This window comes from Physcomitrium patens, chromosome 2 (assembly GCF_059467195.1).
Source record: "Physcomitrium patens ecotype Gransden chromosome 2, ASM5946719v1, whole genome shotgun sequence".
NCBI lineage: Eukaryota > Viridiplantae > Streptophyta > Bryopsida > Funariales > Funariaceae > Physcomitrium > Physcomitrium patens.
Genome location: NC_143411.1, coordinates 12,021,617 through 12,040,470, shown reverse-complemented (window position 1 = coordinate 12,040,470; position 18,854 = coordinate 12,021,617). Strand labels below are relative to the sequence as shown.

Here is an 18,854-nt window from a genome sequence, read left to right as displayed (position 1 = left end):
GTTGTTTTTTTTTGTGAATAGGGTTTTATAGTGAATGTTGATTTGATATTCTTTTTTTCTTTTTTCTTTTTTTTTAATGCAAGAATGATGGGATTTTATTCTTTGACGTATAAGTATTTGAAGTGGAAAATAATAATCATTTTTTTAAAATAAACTAAGATGTTTGAAAAAGTACATAAAGGAACAATAATGTCCATCAACCATGAGATTAAATAAGTGAGCATGAAGTTTGAAAAACATTTGATGGGGATTTTTACGTGGTAAACATATTATTCATGATTGCTTATAAATCATCACTACCTTTGAGCAACACAGAAACATTAATTCTGAAACAATACTGACTCAACATATAAATCTAAATTTACTCAAAACTATTCAGATCCTTGAAGATTGAACATAATGCAATATTGTCAACAAATTGTACATTTTTCTCATCTTTTACACAACAATAAAAGGCTACATATTTTTATTACCATAATGATATTATTGCATTGGACTATTATAATTTAAATCAATCAAATTAATCATTGTGAATAAGACATTTTTAATTAAATATGTCTTCCTATAAATTTGAATGTAATTAATTTCTACCAATTTAGCATGTTTCTAAACACACGAATATCTATTCTTATTCCACATTTATAGAAAACTCACTAATTTGACTTTTATATTTTTATTTGAAAAATCACTAAGACATTAAAATATGTTATTGACAAGTATCAATACTTTCTATATATAACCACATGCTATAGAAAACTTAATTTCTTTATAACTATCTAACATATTTTATAGTGCCAATCTATTATTTTATAAATATTAAATAAATGGTATTTATATAATTCTATATTCATTCTTTTTTATCTTTAATTTTTATAAATTACTATTATTATTATTATTTTGGTTTTTTACAAAGCTTGAAATAATTATCGAAATTTATTTGTAGTATGGAGAAAACATAGAAGTTATAATATGAATTATACATGTGTCAACCTGCTATAAAAAATTCTAAAGAGATTTTTTTTATATTAAATACAAAACTAAAGATTGCAATTTTAAATTTTCAATATTTTATGATAATAATATTTTTTGAAATATATCAGAGATATTACATAGATATATAGGTTTTTTTAAAAGAAAGATAATTTTGTTATTTGTTTTCCTTATTAGGCTGTGTTTTACATACTACAACATAACATAAATAAATTACCATTCAGTTTATTTGATCTTCATATTCTCATCAATAGTTAAATTTATTTGTTATATATAACCAACTTTCTGAGATTTTTATTTTGCCTTCTACTTGTTGCCACCAAGCTTTAGAATAGTAGATAGGTCGCAACGTTTCCTTAAATAAATATTTATGCATTTTACAGAATAAATATATGCTAGAGTGACACTTAGAAGCAAGGATGGTTTGTCCTGCTCAACAACTCCCAACTTTGAACCCAAATGACGGTGCCAATATAGTTACAAGTCCATAGACTTCTTTACCTCACCACACAACTTTATGTTGAGATATTGGACTCCTCTTCAGATACACTCAACTATCTTATACTTTCAACCTAAACAAGCGAAGAAAGTATTTTGGAAGACCCAATTTTTTTGAATAAATATTTTGTAGAACATGTTCATCCCAAGCACCTGGTTCTTTTGTTGTTTTGATTACATATATGCATCCAGTGCCCAGTCTGGGGGTCTTTCTCGGTGGTCGTCACTGAAGGTGCGATGCGTTGAATCGGCACTGAGCGTGAATCAACAAGTTTCAATGAGCTCGGTTAAATCGAAGAAAGCATATATCCCGAACAAAATGGAACCTGGGTTGAAGAAAAGACCATGGTTCAGACTGAACTCCGGCTTGGGAGTCGAGTCGAGACATTTGTGAATGGCACGGCTCTGAAGAATATGCGAAGGCGAATGAGAAATTTGAAGACCATGCGTGAGAAAATTATATATGTATACTCTTGTTTTCATGTTTACTGAGCTAATTGGAAGAGGAGCTGGAAGGCGCGCGCAGCCGTCACGACGGATTTGGGAGCTGGCGCCACGGCCCTCCAGATTCACACATTCCACTTACTAGCCACCGCCAGGAAAAAAGCACGATCAAGCTCTTACCTGGGTGACAAAAACCTCCGTCTTCCGCCTTATGTATTATACAACTCAAGGGCCACTAGTTTGGATTTCCTGCGACTGCTGGTTGTGGCAGTCCGCAGACAATCTGAAGAATAAATGAATGAATCGATTGATCCCCTGCCCCACACTACAAATATAAGCTATCGAACGCTGATCGTATTGTTCAAGCTGACTCGATGTATTGTTCTTTACATGCTAATGCCGAGGCTCTTACAGAATACCCAAGAAATCATAGAAGGCCATTGTGCAGGACATCAGGAAGATCGCAAAAGCTAGAACCCCGGGACGTGTTGGAAGAGCTCCGCTTCGCGACAATGGAAAGCCCTCTGGCATGACGCATTCTTCGCCGTTAAACCAAACCTTCTCAGGAAAGTAGTCTTGTTCACGCATCCCTGACGTTGTGAGCTTCGTGTAGGAGAACACGGACTGCAACTTTCCTGCCGATCGGTTCGTCGCAGCCATCAGGTAGTTCAAGCCCTGAAGCCCCGTAACCATGACGCTGGTGTTGTCAGGCGCCGTGCCGTTCATGTTCGGCATCTTGGTGGCGTTGAAGGAGTAGGCCTGCTGGAAGCCTTGATAAGCCCCCGGCATCTGGAGGACGGCAAACCAGTCCGGGAAAGTCACGTCAGACCAGTCGAACAGCGTCATGCGGGAACTCCATCCGCCGGTGAAGTTAGACACAATGTGCCAGTTGATGGCTACACCGCAATAGTCCTGGCAGGGAAGGGGGTTCGGAATATTCTTGTTGTGGTTGATGTCCGCCCACGCGAGGATCTGCCGTGTTCGATTTTCCGGGTGCATGGTAATGGCACTGTAGGGGAGCAACATCGCAGAGGCACTTGCATTGCACGCTGGTTGCGGGCTTGCAGGACAACCGCAGGCGCAGGTGCGGCAAGGCACAATTGAATCGTTGGTGTATTTTGAGAATGAGACGCAGCACTTCGGAGGGGGTTTGTTCTCAGTCTCATTGCAAGTCACCTACACCATCAATCTTGATCAACATCTAGAAGTGGCGAACTCCAAAGCCCAATGCATGCCAAAGAGAGTCAAAGAGCAATCTAGCTTTGTAGAAAAAGGAGTTCGTACCTGCCAGGTCTTGAAGGCAGTGGTCTCATACAGCAGGTAAGGATCCAGGTAAGCTGTAGGTTTGATTCGGCGTGGAATACCGCACTTGAACCTCCCGTCTCCAATTCTCCAATTTCCGGGAGGGATAATATGATTAAGTTGACTGCTCATAGGCGGAACTTTGTAAACATTCATCAGGAAAGCGGATTTCGATTTTTTCTCATCGAGCAGCGCTGGCCAGAGGGTTCCGTTCCTGCAGCAGTACTCAATTCCACCTATTTGCGTGTCGTTGGTTCTGTCAATGGGAAGATCGACGATTTCCGGACTCACCGAGCAGCAGAATACGTTGTTCATATCAGGATCCGAGTAAGTTTTTCCTGCAATTCCGTTCATGCACACCTCCCTGTCGGCTTCTCGCGTTGTAGCGCCCATCATCTTGGTTATGAATTCATTTTCTTGCCATGTAAAAGAAATATTCCAGAAATCCAGACGCGCAATGGGACTGTCATTAGAGAGTGTTACCTGCATCAAATGGATCGCATTCAATGCTTTTAGTGAGAACCTTTTTATGCAGATATCACATTACACACATACCAAAGCCAGAATCACAATATTGGCACTTACATGCGCCAAGTAGCTGCCGGGATAAGCCTGTATGACATCGTACATGATGGTGAAGTTCCCGGTCTCAGGATTCAAGAAAAATTCCTCGTCATTCAAGGTGACATTTCGGTTCGGCTCCGAACAGCAAGTGTGCATCGTATTATCTGCAAAGGTATTTCCAAGTAGCCACTATCTTCAGATATAGCAGCAGGAGCAATCAGGAGAAAACGTAGCTATGTAGACCAAGAGAGAAAAGCGATTGCAAACCCACTTACTTCCATAGAGTAATGATTCACTGCAGTTGTAGCCTTTTAGAGTAATGTTGATGCTTCTCGGCATGGGATCCAGCTTCTTCCCGAACTCTGTGCCCTTGATTTTGAAAGTCTTCTGAACCTGGTTCATATCCCCAGCAGTCTCGATAGCATTCTTCAGCACTCCCGCAGGAATTTGTGTCAGGACGGTGCCGTTGGAAACATCGACTGGCATGAGGCGCCCGTCCTCCAAGACAATACCTTCAGCGTCCACAAGAATCTGCCCAATTTACACCATGTGAATACGAGGGCATGAAGAACAATTCCGCCAAGTGACAATGCTCGTCACATAGCAAGGGATGAATTGCAGCGCATGTGTCGACTGGTTGAGTGAGTGAGGTTCAGAAATGATACTTACCTCATTGTGTTGGAAATCTATTCCCATCGCCCAGGCTTCAACTGTTGAGTATCCCATGTTGGTGATTGTCACAATAGACTCGAATCTGTAAGGTTGCAACCAGGGAGTGTCGTCGAGGAAAGGGTAGATCCTCGCTGTGTAATTGTTGATGTAAACAATATCTACTCCATCGCAAGGAGGCCACAAAGGTGCGGGCTCGGGGGCAGGGGCGTACAAAACTGGGGGCTGTGGAGCAATCCTTGGAGAGTGCAGGGGCTGCTGCGGAATGGGAAGACCTCCGCTGGCTTCTCCTTCCGCAGACGTCGCAAAAACGGAGAAGAGAGCAATGAAAATCACTCCCCCAACAACATTAAACTGACTCATGGCTATCATTCGAAGGTAATCAGATTTTATTCCTGCTAACCTGCTTAACTTATGTGAACACCTGATAATCTAGTCCAACGTATCCAAATCCTCAACTAAGAGTCAGTTCTGCAGAGCCGTTACCAAACTGCAAGTCCAAGTCTTCAATGTTAGATCCAATCTCAAGCTGACATCTACAGTGGACAGTGTGAGCTCCCAATCCACCAGATCTTAAAATTCCTCAATAGTGAGAGATCAACCCCAGGGATCGCCAGAACGAGCCTCTATGAGGCTTCGGAGGTGTACCCGCAGAGGCAGTGTAGGAAGAAACTTTCAGAACGTCGCAAGAGCAAATCAAACGCTGTCTGGCTGATTTGGCCAGCAGCAATCCAGCAAAACCAAGAGAGAGCTGAACGAGTGATCAGTAGTGGCGAGAGAGCTGTAGTAGCGCTCCGTTGAATTGGGGCGGCGTGGCGGCCTTCTACAGACCACAACTAGTAATGGCGATTTGGGGCGTCATATATAGCCTAACTAGTCTGGAGATCCATATGACTAACCCCCTCCGAGACTGGTCACAGCCTTCACTAGGGATTTTCACACAATTATCCAGCGACCCGAGTGCAGGTAATAATCACCTTCAAGTCGCTTTTAAAAGTGTCGATTGTCCCAATAGTCACTCATTGTAATTCTTTAAGGACTCTTCCGAAGAACTAATGATTGACTAGGCACAATGCGAACTGGCCCAGATCTTCGCAACGGTGTCTGGTCAATGCCCTTCGAGTGGCACCCAAAACCTGGCTTTGAAAACATCGCGACGACCCCGACCGATCCACGCGAACAGATCCTAAAATTGCAAGCCCGGTAACTTGTGGTAATGGACAAGTGGAGGTAGATTCATCAGCTAACTGGTTTTCTCATCAGCACCGAGGCATGCATGAGTTGCCAAATTCACAAAAAGTGAGATCCATGCACAGCCCGCACTTCCCGCTGGCCCCCTCCTGACTTGCAGCCGAGCTCCGATCCCTCCTGTCACTAGATCTTGATACTGCTATCAAATATCAAAGCTATTCTGCTACAAGAAATAGATAGGCCTTTCTGCTGGAACCGCTGTTCTTTTTTTTTTTCTTTCTTTTTCTTTTTTTGTCAAACAGGGAAGGTTTCCCAGAACTTATGCACTCACTAGTAGATCATGGACTAATTAACTAATAAATGAATAAGAAATGAAAGGAACGAAAGCATATTTTTGAATTGCGAAGGTGGGAAGCGAAAACCTTGTTACCCTTTTCTCGCAATCGTTAATGTTTCTATAATTAGTTACACTGAGGCTATCAAGAGGCATGGACTCCACACTTATCAAATATCCTGCATTGTGCAAATACCTCACTATACATTAGAAATGTGGAATGCATACATTCGATTCCCCAGTACATCATTTTGATTGAATTAACGAAGAATCTAGGTCTGTTTCTCTCATGTGGGTCCATATTGTGTCTTGTCTCTAGTGCTCTACTTACACCTATATACTATATATAAGAATGTAATTTTATAAGTTAACCCCAACTCTCAGTGCAAAGCCCTACGGGCAGTCATATATTTACCAGCGAGGGCAATCACTGATTCTGTTCCTGAATTCTTCGTCTCGTGATGGCATCAGATCCAGTGAAAAAAGCAGCTCTGAGACAAGCAAGAAGAAGAAGCTCGTGCGACAGAAAGACTTTGCCGCGCCAGAGGGCCGAGCTCAAGACACGGGGAGGCAGAACCTGTGCACAAGCAGAAGGTGCTCAGGAGCCTAATATTGGTGGTACCCCCCCTCCCCCCCCCCCCCCATGTCCACTAATCTCTCTGCCATCACCAGTCTCTTGCTGCAAACCTCAAAGTAAACTGCATGCTTCCAAATTTCATGGGGCTGAAGAGCTTCAATGGCGGATCTCAGGAGTGCACCGTTAGGGTTTCCATGGGCAATTCTTCGACTGGATTAGCACACATTATGCGACGTAATCCAATTCGGTTAACAGCCCAGCACTGACTCCTCGTCACTCGGCAAATGAGAAATTTCGATTGTCACTTGGAAAATGAGAAATTTTGTTCATCACTTGGCAAAATGAAAAATTTTGTTTGTCACTTGGCAAATTAGAAATTTTGTTCATCACTTGGAAAAATGAGAAAATTTGTTTGTCACTTGGAAAATGAGAAATTTTGTTCATCAATTGGCAAAATGAGAAATTTTGTTTTTCACTTGGCAAATGAGAAATTTTGTTCATCACTTGGAAAAATGAGAAATTTTCTTAGTCACTTGGCAAATGAGAAATTTTCTTCATCAATTGGCAAAATGAGAAATTTTGTTTGTCACTTGGCAAATGAGAAATTTTGTTCAAAACTTGGCAAATGAGAAATTTTGCATGTCACTTGGCAAATGAGAAATTTTGTTCATCAATTGGCAAAATGAGAAATTTTGTTTGTCACTTGGCAAATGAGAAATTTTGTTCATCACTTGGCAAATGAGAAATTTTGTTCATCGATTGGCAAAATGAGAAATTTTGTTTGTCACTTGGCAAATGAGAAATTTTGTTTGTCACTTGGCAAATGAGAAATTTTGTTCATCACTTGGCAAAATGAGAATTTTTGTTTGTCACTTGGCAAATTAGAAATATTGTTCATCACTTGGAAAAATGAGAAATTTTGTTAGTCACTTGGCAAATGAGAAATTTTGTTCATCACTTGGCAAATGAGAAATTTTGTTCATCAATTGGCAAAATGAAAAATTTTGTTTGTTACTTGGCAAATGAGAAATTTTGTTTGTCACTTGGCAAATGAGAAATTTTGTTTGTCACTTGGCAAATGAGAAATTTTGTTCATCACTTGGCAAAATGAGAATTTTTGTTTGTCACTTGGCAAATTAGAAATTTTGTTCATCACTTGGAAAAATGAGAAATTTTATTTGTCACTTGGCAAATGAGAAATTTTGTTCATCACTTGGCAAAATGAGAAATTTTGTTTGTCACTTGGCAAATGAGAAATTTTGATCATCACTTGGCAAATGAGAAATTTTGTTCATCAATTGGCAAAATGAGAAATTTTATTTGTCACTTGGCAAATGAGAAATTTTCTTCATCACTTAGCAAATGAGAAATTTTTTTCATCAATTGGAAAAATGAGAAATTTTGTTCATCAATTGGCAAAATGAGAAATTTTGTTTTTCACTTGGCAAATGAGAAATTTTGTTAATCACTTGGAAAAATGAGAAATTTTATTTGTCACTTGGCAAATGAGAAATTTTGTTCATCACTTGGCAAATGAGAAATTTTATTCATCAATTGGCAAAATGAGAAATTTTGTTTGTCACTTGGCAAATGAGAAATTTTGTTCATCACTTTGCAAAATGAGAAATTTTGTTTGTCACTTCGCAAATTAGAAATTTCATTCATCACTTGGCAAAATGAGAAATTTTGTTCATCAATTGGCAAAATGAGAAATTTTGTTCATCTCTTTATAAAATGAGAAATTTTGTTTATCACTTGGCAAAATGAGAAATTTTGTTTGTCACTTGGCAAATTAGAAATTTTATTCATCACTTGGCAAAATGAGAAATTTTGTTCATCACTTGGCAAAATGAGAAATTTTGTTCATCACTTTGCAAAATGAGAAATTTTGTTCATCTCTTTGCAAAATGAGAAATTTGGTTTGTCACTTGGCAAATTAGAAATTTCATTCATCACTTGGCAAAATGAGAAATTTTGTTCATCACTTGGCAAAATGAGAAATTTTGTTCATCACTTGGCAAAATGAGAAATTTTGTTCATCACTTAGAAAAAGAAAAATTTTGTTCACCACTTGGCAAAATGAGAAATTTTGTTTGTCACTTGGCAAAATGAGAAATTTTGTTTGTCACTTCGCAAATTAGAAATTTTGTTCATCACTTGGCAAAATGAGAAATTTTGTTCATCACTTTGCAAAATGAGAAATTTTCTTCATCTCTTTGCAAAATGAGAAATTTGTTCATCACTTGGCAAAATGAGAAATTTTGTTTGTCACTTGGCAAATTAGAAATTTCATTCATCACTTGGCAAACTGAGAAATTTTTTTCATCACTTGGCAAAATGAGAAATTTTGTTCATCACTTGGAAAATGAGAAATTTTTTTCATCACTTGGCAAAATAAGAAATTTTGTTTGTCAATTGGCAAATGAGAAATTTTGTTCATCACTTGGCAAAATGAGAAATTTTATTTGTCACTTGGCTAATGAGAAATTTTGTTCAACTCTTGGAAAAATGAGAAATTTTGTTCATCACTTGGCAAATGAGAAATTTTGTTCATCACTTGACAAAATGAGAAATTTTGTTTGTCACTTCGCAAATTAGAAATTTCATTCATCACTTGGCAAAATGAGAAATTTTATTTGTCACTTGGAAAATGAGAAATTTTGTTCATCACTTGGCAAATGAGAAATTTTATTCATCAATTGACAAAATGAGAAATTTTTTTTGTCACTTGGCAAATCAGAAATTTTGTTCATCACTTGGCAAAATGAGAAATTTTATTTGTCACTTGGCAAATGAGAAATTTTGTTCAACTCTTGGCAAAATGAGAAATTTTGTTCATCACTTGGCAAATGAGAAATTTTGTTCATCACTTGGCAAAATGAGAAATTTTATTTGTCACTTGGCAAATGAGAAATTTTTTTCATCACTTGGCAAAATGAAAAATTTTGTTTGTCACTTGGCAAATTAGAAATTTCATTCATCACTTGGCAAAATGAGAAATTTTGTTCATCACTTGGCAAAATGAGAAATTTTGTTCATCACTTAGCAAATGAAAAATTTTGTTCACCACTTGGCAAAATGAGAAATTTTGTTTGTCACTTGGCAAAATGAGAAATTTTGTTTGTCACTTCGCAAATTAGAAATTTTGTTCATCACTTGGCAAAATGAGAAATTTTGTTCATCACTTTGCAAAATGAGAAATTTTCTTCATCTCTTTGCAAAATGAGAAATTTGTTCATCACTTGGCAAAATGAGAAATTTTGTTTGTCACTTGGCAAATTAGAAATTTCATTCATCACTTGGCAAACTGAGAAATTTTTTTCATCACTTGGCAAAATGAGAAATTTTGTTCATCACTTGGAAAATGAGAAATTTTTTTCATCACTTGGCAAAATAAGAAATTTTGTTTGTCAATTGGCAAATGAGAAATTTTGTTCATCACTTGGCAAAATGAGAAATTTTATTTGTCACTTGGCTAATGAGAAATTTTGTTCAACTCTTGGCAAAATGAGAAATTTTGTTCATCACTTGGCAAATGAGAAATTTTGTTCATCACTTGACAAAATGAGAAATTTTGTTTGTCACTTCGCAAATTAGAAATTTCATTCATCACTTGGCAAAATGAGAAATTTTATTTGTCACTTGGAAAATGAGAAATTTTGTTCATCACTTGGCAAATGAGAAATTTTATTCATCAATTGACAAAATGAGAAATTTTGTTTGTCACTTGGCAAATCAGAAATTTTGTTCATCACTTGGCAAAATGAGAAATTTTATTTGTCACTTGGCAAATGAGAAATTTTGTTCAACTCTTGGCAAAATGAGAAATTTTGTTCATCACTTGGCAAATGAGAAATTTTGTTCATCACTTGGCAAAATGAGAAATTTTATTTGTCACTTGGCAAATGAGAAATTTTTTTCATCACTTGGCAAAATGAAAAATTTTGTTTGTCACTTGGCAAATTAGAAATTTCATTCATCACTTGGCAAAATGAGAAATTTTGTTCATCACTTGGAAAATGAGAAATTTTTTTCATCACTTGGCGAAATGAGAAATTTTGTTTGTCACTTGGCAAATGAGAAATTTTGTTCAACTCTTGGCAAAATGAGAAATTTTGTTCATCACTTGGCAAATGAGAAATTTTGTTCATCACTTGGCAAAATGAGAAATTTTATTTGTCACTTGGCAAATGAGAAATTTTTTTCATCACTTGGCAAAATGAAAAATTTTGTTTGTCACTTGGCAAATTAGAAATTTCATTCATCACTTGGCAAAATGAGAAATTTTGTTCATCACTTGGCAAAATGAGAAATTTTGTTCATCACTTAGCAAATGAAAAATTTTGTTCACCACTTGGCAAAATGAGAAATTTTGTTTGTCACTTGGCAAAATGAGAAATTTTGTTTGTCACTTCGCAAATTAGAAATTTTGTTCATCACTTGGCAAAATGAGAAATTTTGTTCATCACTTTGCAAAATGAGAAATTTTCTTCATCTCTTTGCAAAATGAGAAATTTGTTCATCACTTGGCAAAATGAGAAATTTTGTTTGTCACTTGGCAAATTAGAAATTTCATTCATCACTTGGCAAACTGAGAAATTTTTTTCATCACTTGGCAAAATGAGAAATTTTGTTCATCACTTGGAAAATGAGAAATTTTTTTCATCACTTGGCAAAATAAGAAATTTTGTTTGTCAATTGGCAAATGAGAAATTTTGTTCATCACTTGGCAAAATGAGAAATTTTATTTGTCACTTGGCTAATGAGAAATTTTGTTCAACTCTTGGCAAAATGAGAAATTTTGTTCATCACTTGGCAAATGAGAAATTTTGTTCATCACTTGACAAAATGAGAAATTTTGTTTGTCACTTCGCAAATTAGAAATTTCATTCATCACTTGGCAAAATGAGAAATTTTATTTGTCACTTGGAAAATGAGAAATTTTGTTCATCACTTGGCAAATGAGAAATTTTATTCATCAATTGACAAAATGAGAAATTTTGTTTGTCACTTGGCAAATCAGAAATTTTGTTCATCACTTGGCAAAATGAGAAATTTTATTTGTCACTTGGCAAATGAGAAATTTTGTTCAACTCTTGGCAAAATGAGAAATTTTGTTCATCACTTGGCAAATGAGAAATTTTGTTCATCACTTGGCAAAATGAGAAATTTTATTTGTCACTTGGCAAATGAGAAATTTTTTTCATCACTTGGCAAAATGAAAAATTTTGTTTGTCACTTGGCAAATTAGAAATTTCATTCATCACTTGGCAAAATGAGAAATTTTGTTCATCACTTGGAAAATGAGAAATTTTTTTCATCACTTGGCGAAATGAGAAATTTTGTTTGTCACTTGGCAAATTAGAAATTTCATTCATCACTTGGCAAAATGAGAAATTTTGTTCATCACTTGGCAAAATGAGAAGTTATGTTCATCACTTGGCAAATGAGAAATTTTTTTCATCACTTGGCAAAATGAAAAATTTTGTTTGTCACTTGGCAAATTAGAAATTTCATTCATCACTTGGCAAAATGAGAAATTTTGTTCATCACTTGGAAAATGAGAAATTTTTTTCATCACTTGGCAAAATGAGAAATTTTGTTTGTCACTTGGCAAATTAGAAATTTCATTCATCACTTGGCAAATGAGAAATTTTGTTCATCACTTGACATTGAGAAATTTTGTTCATCACTTGGCAAAATGAGAAATTTTGTTTGTCACTTGGCAAATGAGAAATTTTATTCATCACCTCGCAAAATGAGAAATTTTGTTTGTCACTTGGCAAATGAGAAATTTTCTTCATCACTTGGCAAATGAGAAATTTTGTTCATCAATTGGCAAAATGAGAAATTTTGTTCATCAATTGGCAAAACAAGAAATTTTGTTTTTCACTTAGCAAATGAGAAATTTTGTTAATCACTTGGAAAAATGAGAAATTTTATTTGTCACTTGGCAAATGAGAAATTTTGTTCATCACTTGGCAAAATGAGAACTTTTGTTTGTCACTTGGCAAATTAGAAATTTCATTCATCACTTGGCAAAATGAGAAATTTTATTTGTAACTTGGCAAAATGAGAAATTTTGTTCAACTCTTGGCAAAATGAGAAATTTTGTTTATCACTTGGCAAAATGAGAAATTTTATTTGTAACTTGGCAAAATGAGAAATTTTGTTCAACTCTTGGCAAAATGAGAAATTTTGTTTATCACTTGGCAAAATGAGAAATTTTGTTTGTCACTTGGCAAATTAGAAATTTTATTCATCACTTGGCAAAATGAGAAATTTTGTTCATCACTTGGCAAAATGAGAAATTTTGTTCATCACTTTGCAAAATGAGAAATTTTGTTCATCTCTTTGCAAAATGAAAAATTTTGTTTGTCACTTGGCAAATTAGAAATTTCATTCATCACTTGGCAAAATGAGAAATTTTGTTCATCACTTGGCAAAATGAGAAATTTTGTTCATCACTTGGCAAAATGAGAAATTTCATTCATCACTTGGCAAATGAGAAATTTTATTCATCAATTGGCAAAATGAGAAATTTTGTTTATCACTTGGCAAATGAGAAATTTTGTTCATCACTTGGCAAAATGAGAAATTTTGTTTGTCACTTGGCAAATGAGAAATTTTGTTCATCACCTCGCAAAATGAGAAATTTTATTTGTCAATTGGCATATGAGAAATTTTGTTCATCAATTGGCAAAATGAGAAATTTTGTTTGTCACTTGCCAAATGAGAAATTTTGTTCATCACTTGGCAAATGAGAAATTTTGTTTGTCACTTGGCAAATGAGAAATTTTGTTCATCACTTAGCAAAATGAGAAATTTTGTTTGTCACTTGGCAAATTAGAAATTTTATTCATCACTTGGAAAAATGAGAAATTTTGTTTGTCACTTGGCAAATGAGAAATTTTGTTCATCACTTGGCAAATGAGAAATTTTGTTCATCAATTGGCAAAATGAGAAATTTTGTTCATCAATTGGCAAAATGAGAAATTTTGTTTTTCACTTCGCAAATGAGAAATTTTGTTAATCACTTGGAAAAATGAGAAATTTTATTTGTCACTTGGCAAATGAGAAATTTTGTTCATCACTTGGCAAATGAGAAATTTTATTCATCAATTGGCAAAATGAGAAATTTTGTTTGTCACTTGGCAAATGAGAAATTTTGTTCATCACTTGGCAAAATGAGAAATTTTATTTGTCACTTGGCTAATGAGAAATTTTGTTCAACTCTTGGCAAAATGAGAAATTTTGTTCATCACTTGGTAAATGAGAAATTTTGTTCATCACTTGGCAAAATGAGAAATTTTGTTTGTCACTTCGCAAATTAGAAATTTCATTCATCACTTGGCAAAATGAGAAATTTTATTTGTCACTTGGCAAATGAGAAATTTTGTTCAACTCTTGGCAAAATGAGAAATTTTGTTCATCACTTGGCAAATGAGAAATTTTGTTCATCACTTGGCAAAATGAGAAATTTTGTTTGTCACTTGGCAAATGAGAAATTTTGTTCATCACTTGGCAAAATGAGAAATTTCATTCATCACTTGGCAAAATGAGAAATTTTGTTTCTCACTTGGCAAATGAGAAATTTTGTTCATCACTTGGCAAAATGAGAAATTTTATTTGTCACTTGGCAAATGAGAAATTTTGTTCAATTCTTGGCAAAATGAGAAATTTTGTTCATCTCTTTATAAAATGAGAAATTTTGTTTATCACTTGGCAAAATGAGCAATTTTGTTTCTCACTTGGCAAATGAGAAATTTTGTTCATCACTTGGCAAAATGAGAAATTTTATTTGTCACTTGGCAAATGAGAAATTTTGTTCATCACTTGGCAAAATGAGAAATTTTGTTTGTCACTTGGCAAATTAGAAATTTCATTTATCACTTGGCAAAATGAGAAATTTTGTTCATCACTTGGCAAAATGAGAAATTTTATTTGTCACTTGGCAAATGAGAAATTTTGTTCAACTCTTGGCAAAATGAGAAATTTTGTTCATCACTTGGCAAATGAGAAATTTTGTTCATCACTTGGCAAAATGAGAAATTTTGTTTGTCCCTTTGCAAATGAGAAATTTCATTCATCACTTGGCAAAATGAGAAATTTTATATGTCACTTGGCAAATGAGAAATTTTGTTCAACTCTTGGCAAAATGAGAAATTTTGTTCATCACTTGGCAAATGAGAAATTTTGTTCATCACTTGGCAAAATGAGAAATTTTATTTGTCACATGGCAAATGAGAAATATTGTTCATCACTTGGCAAAATGAGAAATTTTGTTTGTCACTTGGCAAATTAGAAATTTCATTTATCACTTGGCAAAATGAGAAATTTTGTTCAACTCTTGGCAAATGAGAAATTTTGTTCATCACTTGGCAAATGAGAAATTTTGTTCATCAATTGGCAAAATGAGAAATTTTGTTCATCAATTGGCAAAATGAGAAATTTTGTTTTTCACTTGGCAAATGAGAAATTTTGTTAATCACTTGGAAAAATGAGAAATTTTGTTTGTCACTAGGGAAATTAGAAATTTCATTCATCACTTGGCAAAATGAGAAATTTTGTTCATCACTTGGCAAAATGAGAAATTTTGTTCATCACTTGGCAAATGAGAAATTTTGTTCATCACTTGGCAAAATGAGAAATTTTGTTCATCATTTAGCAAAATGAGAAATTTTGTTCATCACTTCGCAAATGAGAAATTTTGTTTGTCACTTGGAAAATGAGAAATTTTGTTCATCACTTGGCAAAATGAGAACTTTTGTTTGTCACTTGGCAAATGAGAAATTTTGTTCAACTCTTGGCAAAATGAGAAATTTTTTTCATCACTTGGCAAATGAGAAATATTGTTCATCACTTGGCAAAATCAGAAATTTTGTTCATCACCTGGCAAAATGAGAAATTTTGTTCATCACTTTGTAAAATGAGAAATTTTGTTCATCTCTTTGCAAAATGAGAAATTTTGTTTGTCACTTGGCAAATTAGAAATTTCATTCATCACTTGGCAAAATGAGAAATTTTGTTCAACACTTGGCAAAATGAGAAATTTTGTTCATCACTTGGCAAAATGAGAAATTTTGTTCATCACTTGGCAAATGAGAAATTTTGTTCATCACTTGGTTATATGAGAAATTTTGTTTGTCACTTGGAAAATGAGAAATTTTGTTCATCACTTGGCAAAATGAGAAATTTCATTCATCACTTGGCAAAATGAGAAATTTAGTTCATCACTTGGCAAAATGAGAAGTTATGTTCATCACTTGGCAAATGAGAAATTCTTTCATCACTGGGCAAAATGAAAAATATTGTTTGTCATTTGGCAAATTAGAAATTTCATTCATCACTTGGCAAAATGAGAAATTTTGTTCATCACTTGGCAAAATGAGAAGTTTTGTTCATTACTTCGCAAATGAGAAATTTTTTTCATCACTTTGCAAAATGAGAAATTTTGTTTGTCACTTTGCAAATTAGAAATTTCATTCATCACTTGGCAAAATGAGAAATTTTGTTCATCACTTGGCAAAATGAGAAGTTTTGTTCATTACTTCGCAAATGAGAAATTTTTTTCATTACTTTGCAAAATGAGAAATTTTGTTAATCACTTCGCAAATTAGAAATTTTATTCATGACTTGGCAAAATGAGAAATTTTGTTCATCACTTGGCAAATGAGAAATTTTGTTCATCACTTGGTTATATGAGAAATTTTGTTTGTCACTTGGAAAATGAGAAATTTTGTTCATCACTTGGCAAAATGAGAAATTTCATTCATCACTTGGCAAAATTAGAAATTTCATTCATCACTTGGCAAAATGAGAAATTTTGTTCATCACTTGGCAAATGAGAAATTTTGTTCATCACTTGGCAAAATGAGAAATTTTGTTTGTCACTTCGCAAATTAGAAATTTCATTCATCACTTGGCAAAATGAGAAATTTTATTCATCAATTGGCAAAATGAGCAATTTTGTTTCTCACTTGGCAAATGAGAAATTTTGTTCATCACTTGGCAAAATGAGAAATTTTATTTGTCACTTTGCAAAATGAGAAATTTTGTTTGTCACTTTGCAAATTAGAAATTTCATTCATCACTTGGCAAAATGAGAAATTTTGTTCATGTCACTTGGCAAATGAGAAATTTTGTTCATTACTTCGCAAAATGAGAAATTTTGTTGAGAAATTTTGTTCATCACTTGGTTATATGAGAAATTTTGTTTGTCACTTGGAAAATGAGAAATTTTGTTCATCACTTGGCAAAATGAGAAATTTCATTCATCACTTGGCAAAATTAGAAATTTCATTCATCACTTGGCAAAATGAGAAATTTTGTTCATCACTTGGCAAATGAGAAATTTTGTTCATCACTTGGCAAAATGAGAAATTTTGTTTGTCACTTCGCAAATTAGAAATTTCATTCATCACTTGGCAAAATGAGAAATTTTATTCATCAATTGGCAAAATGAGCAATTTTGTTTCTCACTTGGCAAATGAGAAATTTTGTTCATCACTTGGCAAAATGAGAAATTTTATTTGTCACTTGGCAAATGAGAAATTATGTTCAACTCTTGGCAAAATGAGAAATTTTGTTTGTCACTTGGCAAATTAGAAATTTCATTTATCACTTGGCAAAATGAGAAATTTTGTTCATCACTTGGCAAAATGAGAAATTTTATTTGTCACTTGGCAAATGAGAAATTTTGTTCAACTCTTGGCAAAATGAGAAATTTTGTTCATCACTTGGCAAATGAGAAATTTTGTTCATCACTTGGCAAAATGAGAAATTTTGTTTGTCACTTCGCAAATTAGAAATTTCATTCATCACTTGGCAAAATGAGAAATTTTATTCATCAATTTGCAAAATGAGCAATTTTGTTTCTCACTTGGCAAATGAGAAATTTTGTTCATCACTTGGCAAAATGAGAAATTTTATTTGTCACATGGCAAATGAGAAATATTGTTCATCACTTGGCAAAATGAGAAATTTTGTTTGTCACTTGGCAAATTAGAAATTTCATTTATCACTTGGCAAAATGAGAAATTTTGTTCATCACTTGGCAAAATGAGAAATTTTATTTGTCACTTGGCAAATGAGAAATTTTGTTCAACTCTTGGCAAAATGAGAAATTTTGTTCATCACTTGGCAAATGAGAAATTTTGTTCATCACTTGGCAAAATGAGAAATTTTGTTTGTCACTTCGCAAATTAGAAATTTCATTCATCACTTGGCAAAATGAGAAATTTTATTCATCAATTTGCAAAATGAGCAATTTTGTTTCTCACTTGGCAAATGAGAAATTTTGTTCATCACTTGGCAAAATGAGAAATTTTATTTGTCACATGGCAAATGAGAAATATTGTTCATCACTTGGCAAAATGAGAAATTTTGTTTGTCACTTGGCAAATTAGAAATTTCATTTATCACTTGGCAAAATGAGAAATTTTGTTCATCACTTGGCAAAATGAGAAATTTTATTTGTCACTTGGCAAATGAGAAATTTTGTTCAACTCTTGGCAAAATGAGAAATTTTGTTCATCACTTGGCAAATGAGAAATTTTGTTCATCACTTGGCAAAATGAGAAATTTTGTTTGTCACTTCGCAAATTAGAAATTTCATTCATCACTTGGCAAAATGAGAAATTTTATTCATCAATTGGTAAAATAAGCAATTTTGTTTCTCACTTGGCAAATGAGAAATTTTGTTCAACTCTTGGCAAAATGAGAAATTTTTTTCATCACTTGGCAAATGAGAAATATTGTTCATCACTTGGCAAAATGAGAAATTCTGTTCATCACTTGGCAAAATGAGAAATTTTGTTCATCACTTTGTAAAATGAGAAATTTTGTTCATCTCTTTGCAAAATGAGAAATTTTGTTTGTCACTTGGCAAATTAGAAATTTCATTCATCACTTGGCAAAATGAGAAATTTTGTTCATCACTTGGCAAAATGAGAAATTTTGTTCATCACTTGGCAAAATGAGAAATTTTGTTCATCACTTGGCAAATGAGAAATTTTGTTCATCACTTGGTTATATGAGAAATTTTGTTTGTCACTTGGAAAATGAGAAATTTTGTTCATCACTTGGCAAAATGAGAAATTTCATTCATCACTTGGCAAAATGAGAAATTTTGTTCATCACTTGGCAAAATGAGAAGTTATGTTCATCACTTGGCAAATGAGAAATTCTTTCATCACTGGGCAAAATGAAAAATATTGTTTGTCATTTGGCAAATTAGAAATTTCATTCATCACTTGGCAAAATGAGAAATTTTGTTCATCACTT

General features: G+C 34.1%; 1 protein-coding gene across 1 annotated transcript; it reads right to left on the bottom strand.

Moving 5' to 3' along the window:
• Nucleotides 1–1,937: 1,937 nt before the first annotated feature.
• LOC112292577 (COBRA-like protein 7) lies at nt 1,938–5,299 on the bottom strand. Its single transcript, XM_024541192.3, has 5 exons — nt 4,468–5,299; nt 4,074–4,329; nt 3,820–3,962; nt 3,217–3,717; nt 1,938–3,108 (listed from the first exon to the last, which is right to left on the bottom strand). The coding sequence occupies exons 1-5, from the start codon at nt 4,837–4,839 to the stop codon at nt 2,341–2,343; spliced, it is 2,040 nt and encodes a 679-aa protein (XP_024396960.1). The 5' UTR covers nt 4,840–5,299; the 3' UTR covers nt 1,938–2,340.
• Nucleotides 5,300–18,854: the final 13,555 nt, after the last annotated feature.

Coding starts and splice junctions, on each gene's coding strand:
- LOC112292577 (XM_024541192.3), bottom strand. CDS start 4,839: ATGATAGCCATGAGTCAGTTTAATGTTGTTGGGGGAGTGATTTTCATT. Junction 4,330..4,467: donor TAGATTTCCAACACAATGAG/GTAAGTATCATT, acceptor TAAATTGGGCAG/ATTCTTGTGGACGCTGAAGG. Junction 3,963..4,073: donor TGAATCATTACTCTATGGAA/GTAAGTGGGTTT, acceptor ATACCTTTGCAG/ATAATACGATGCACACTTGC.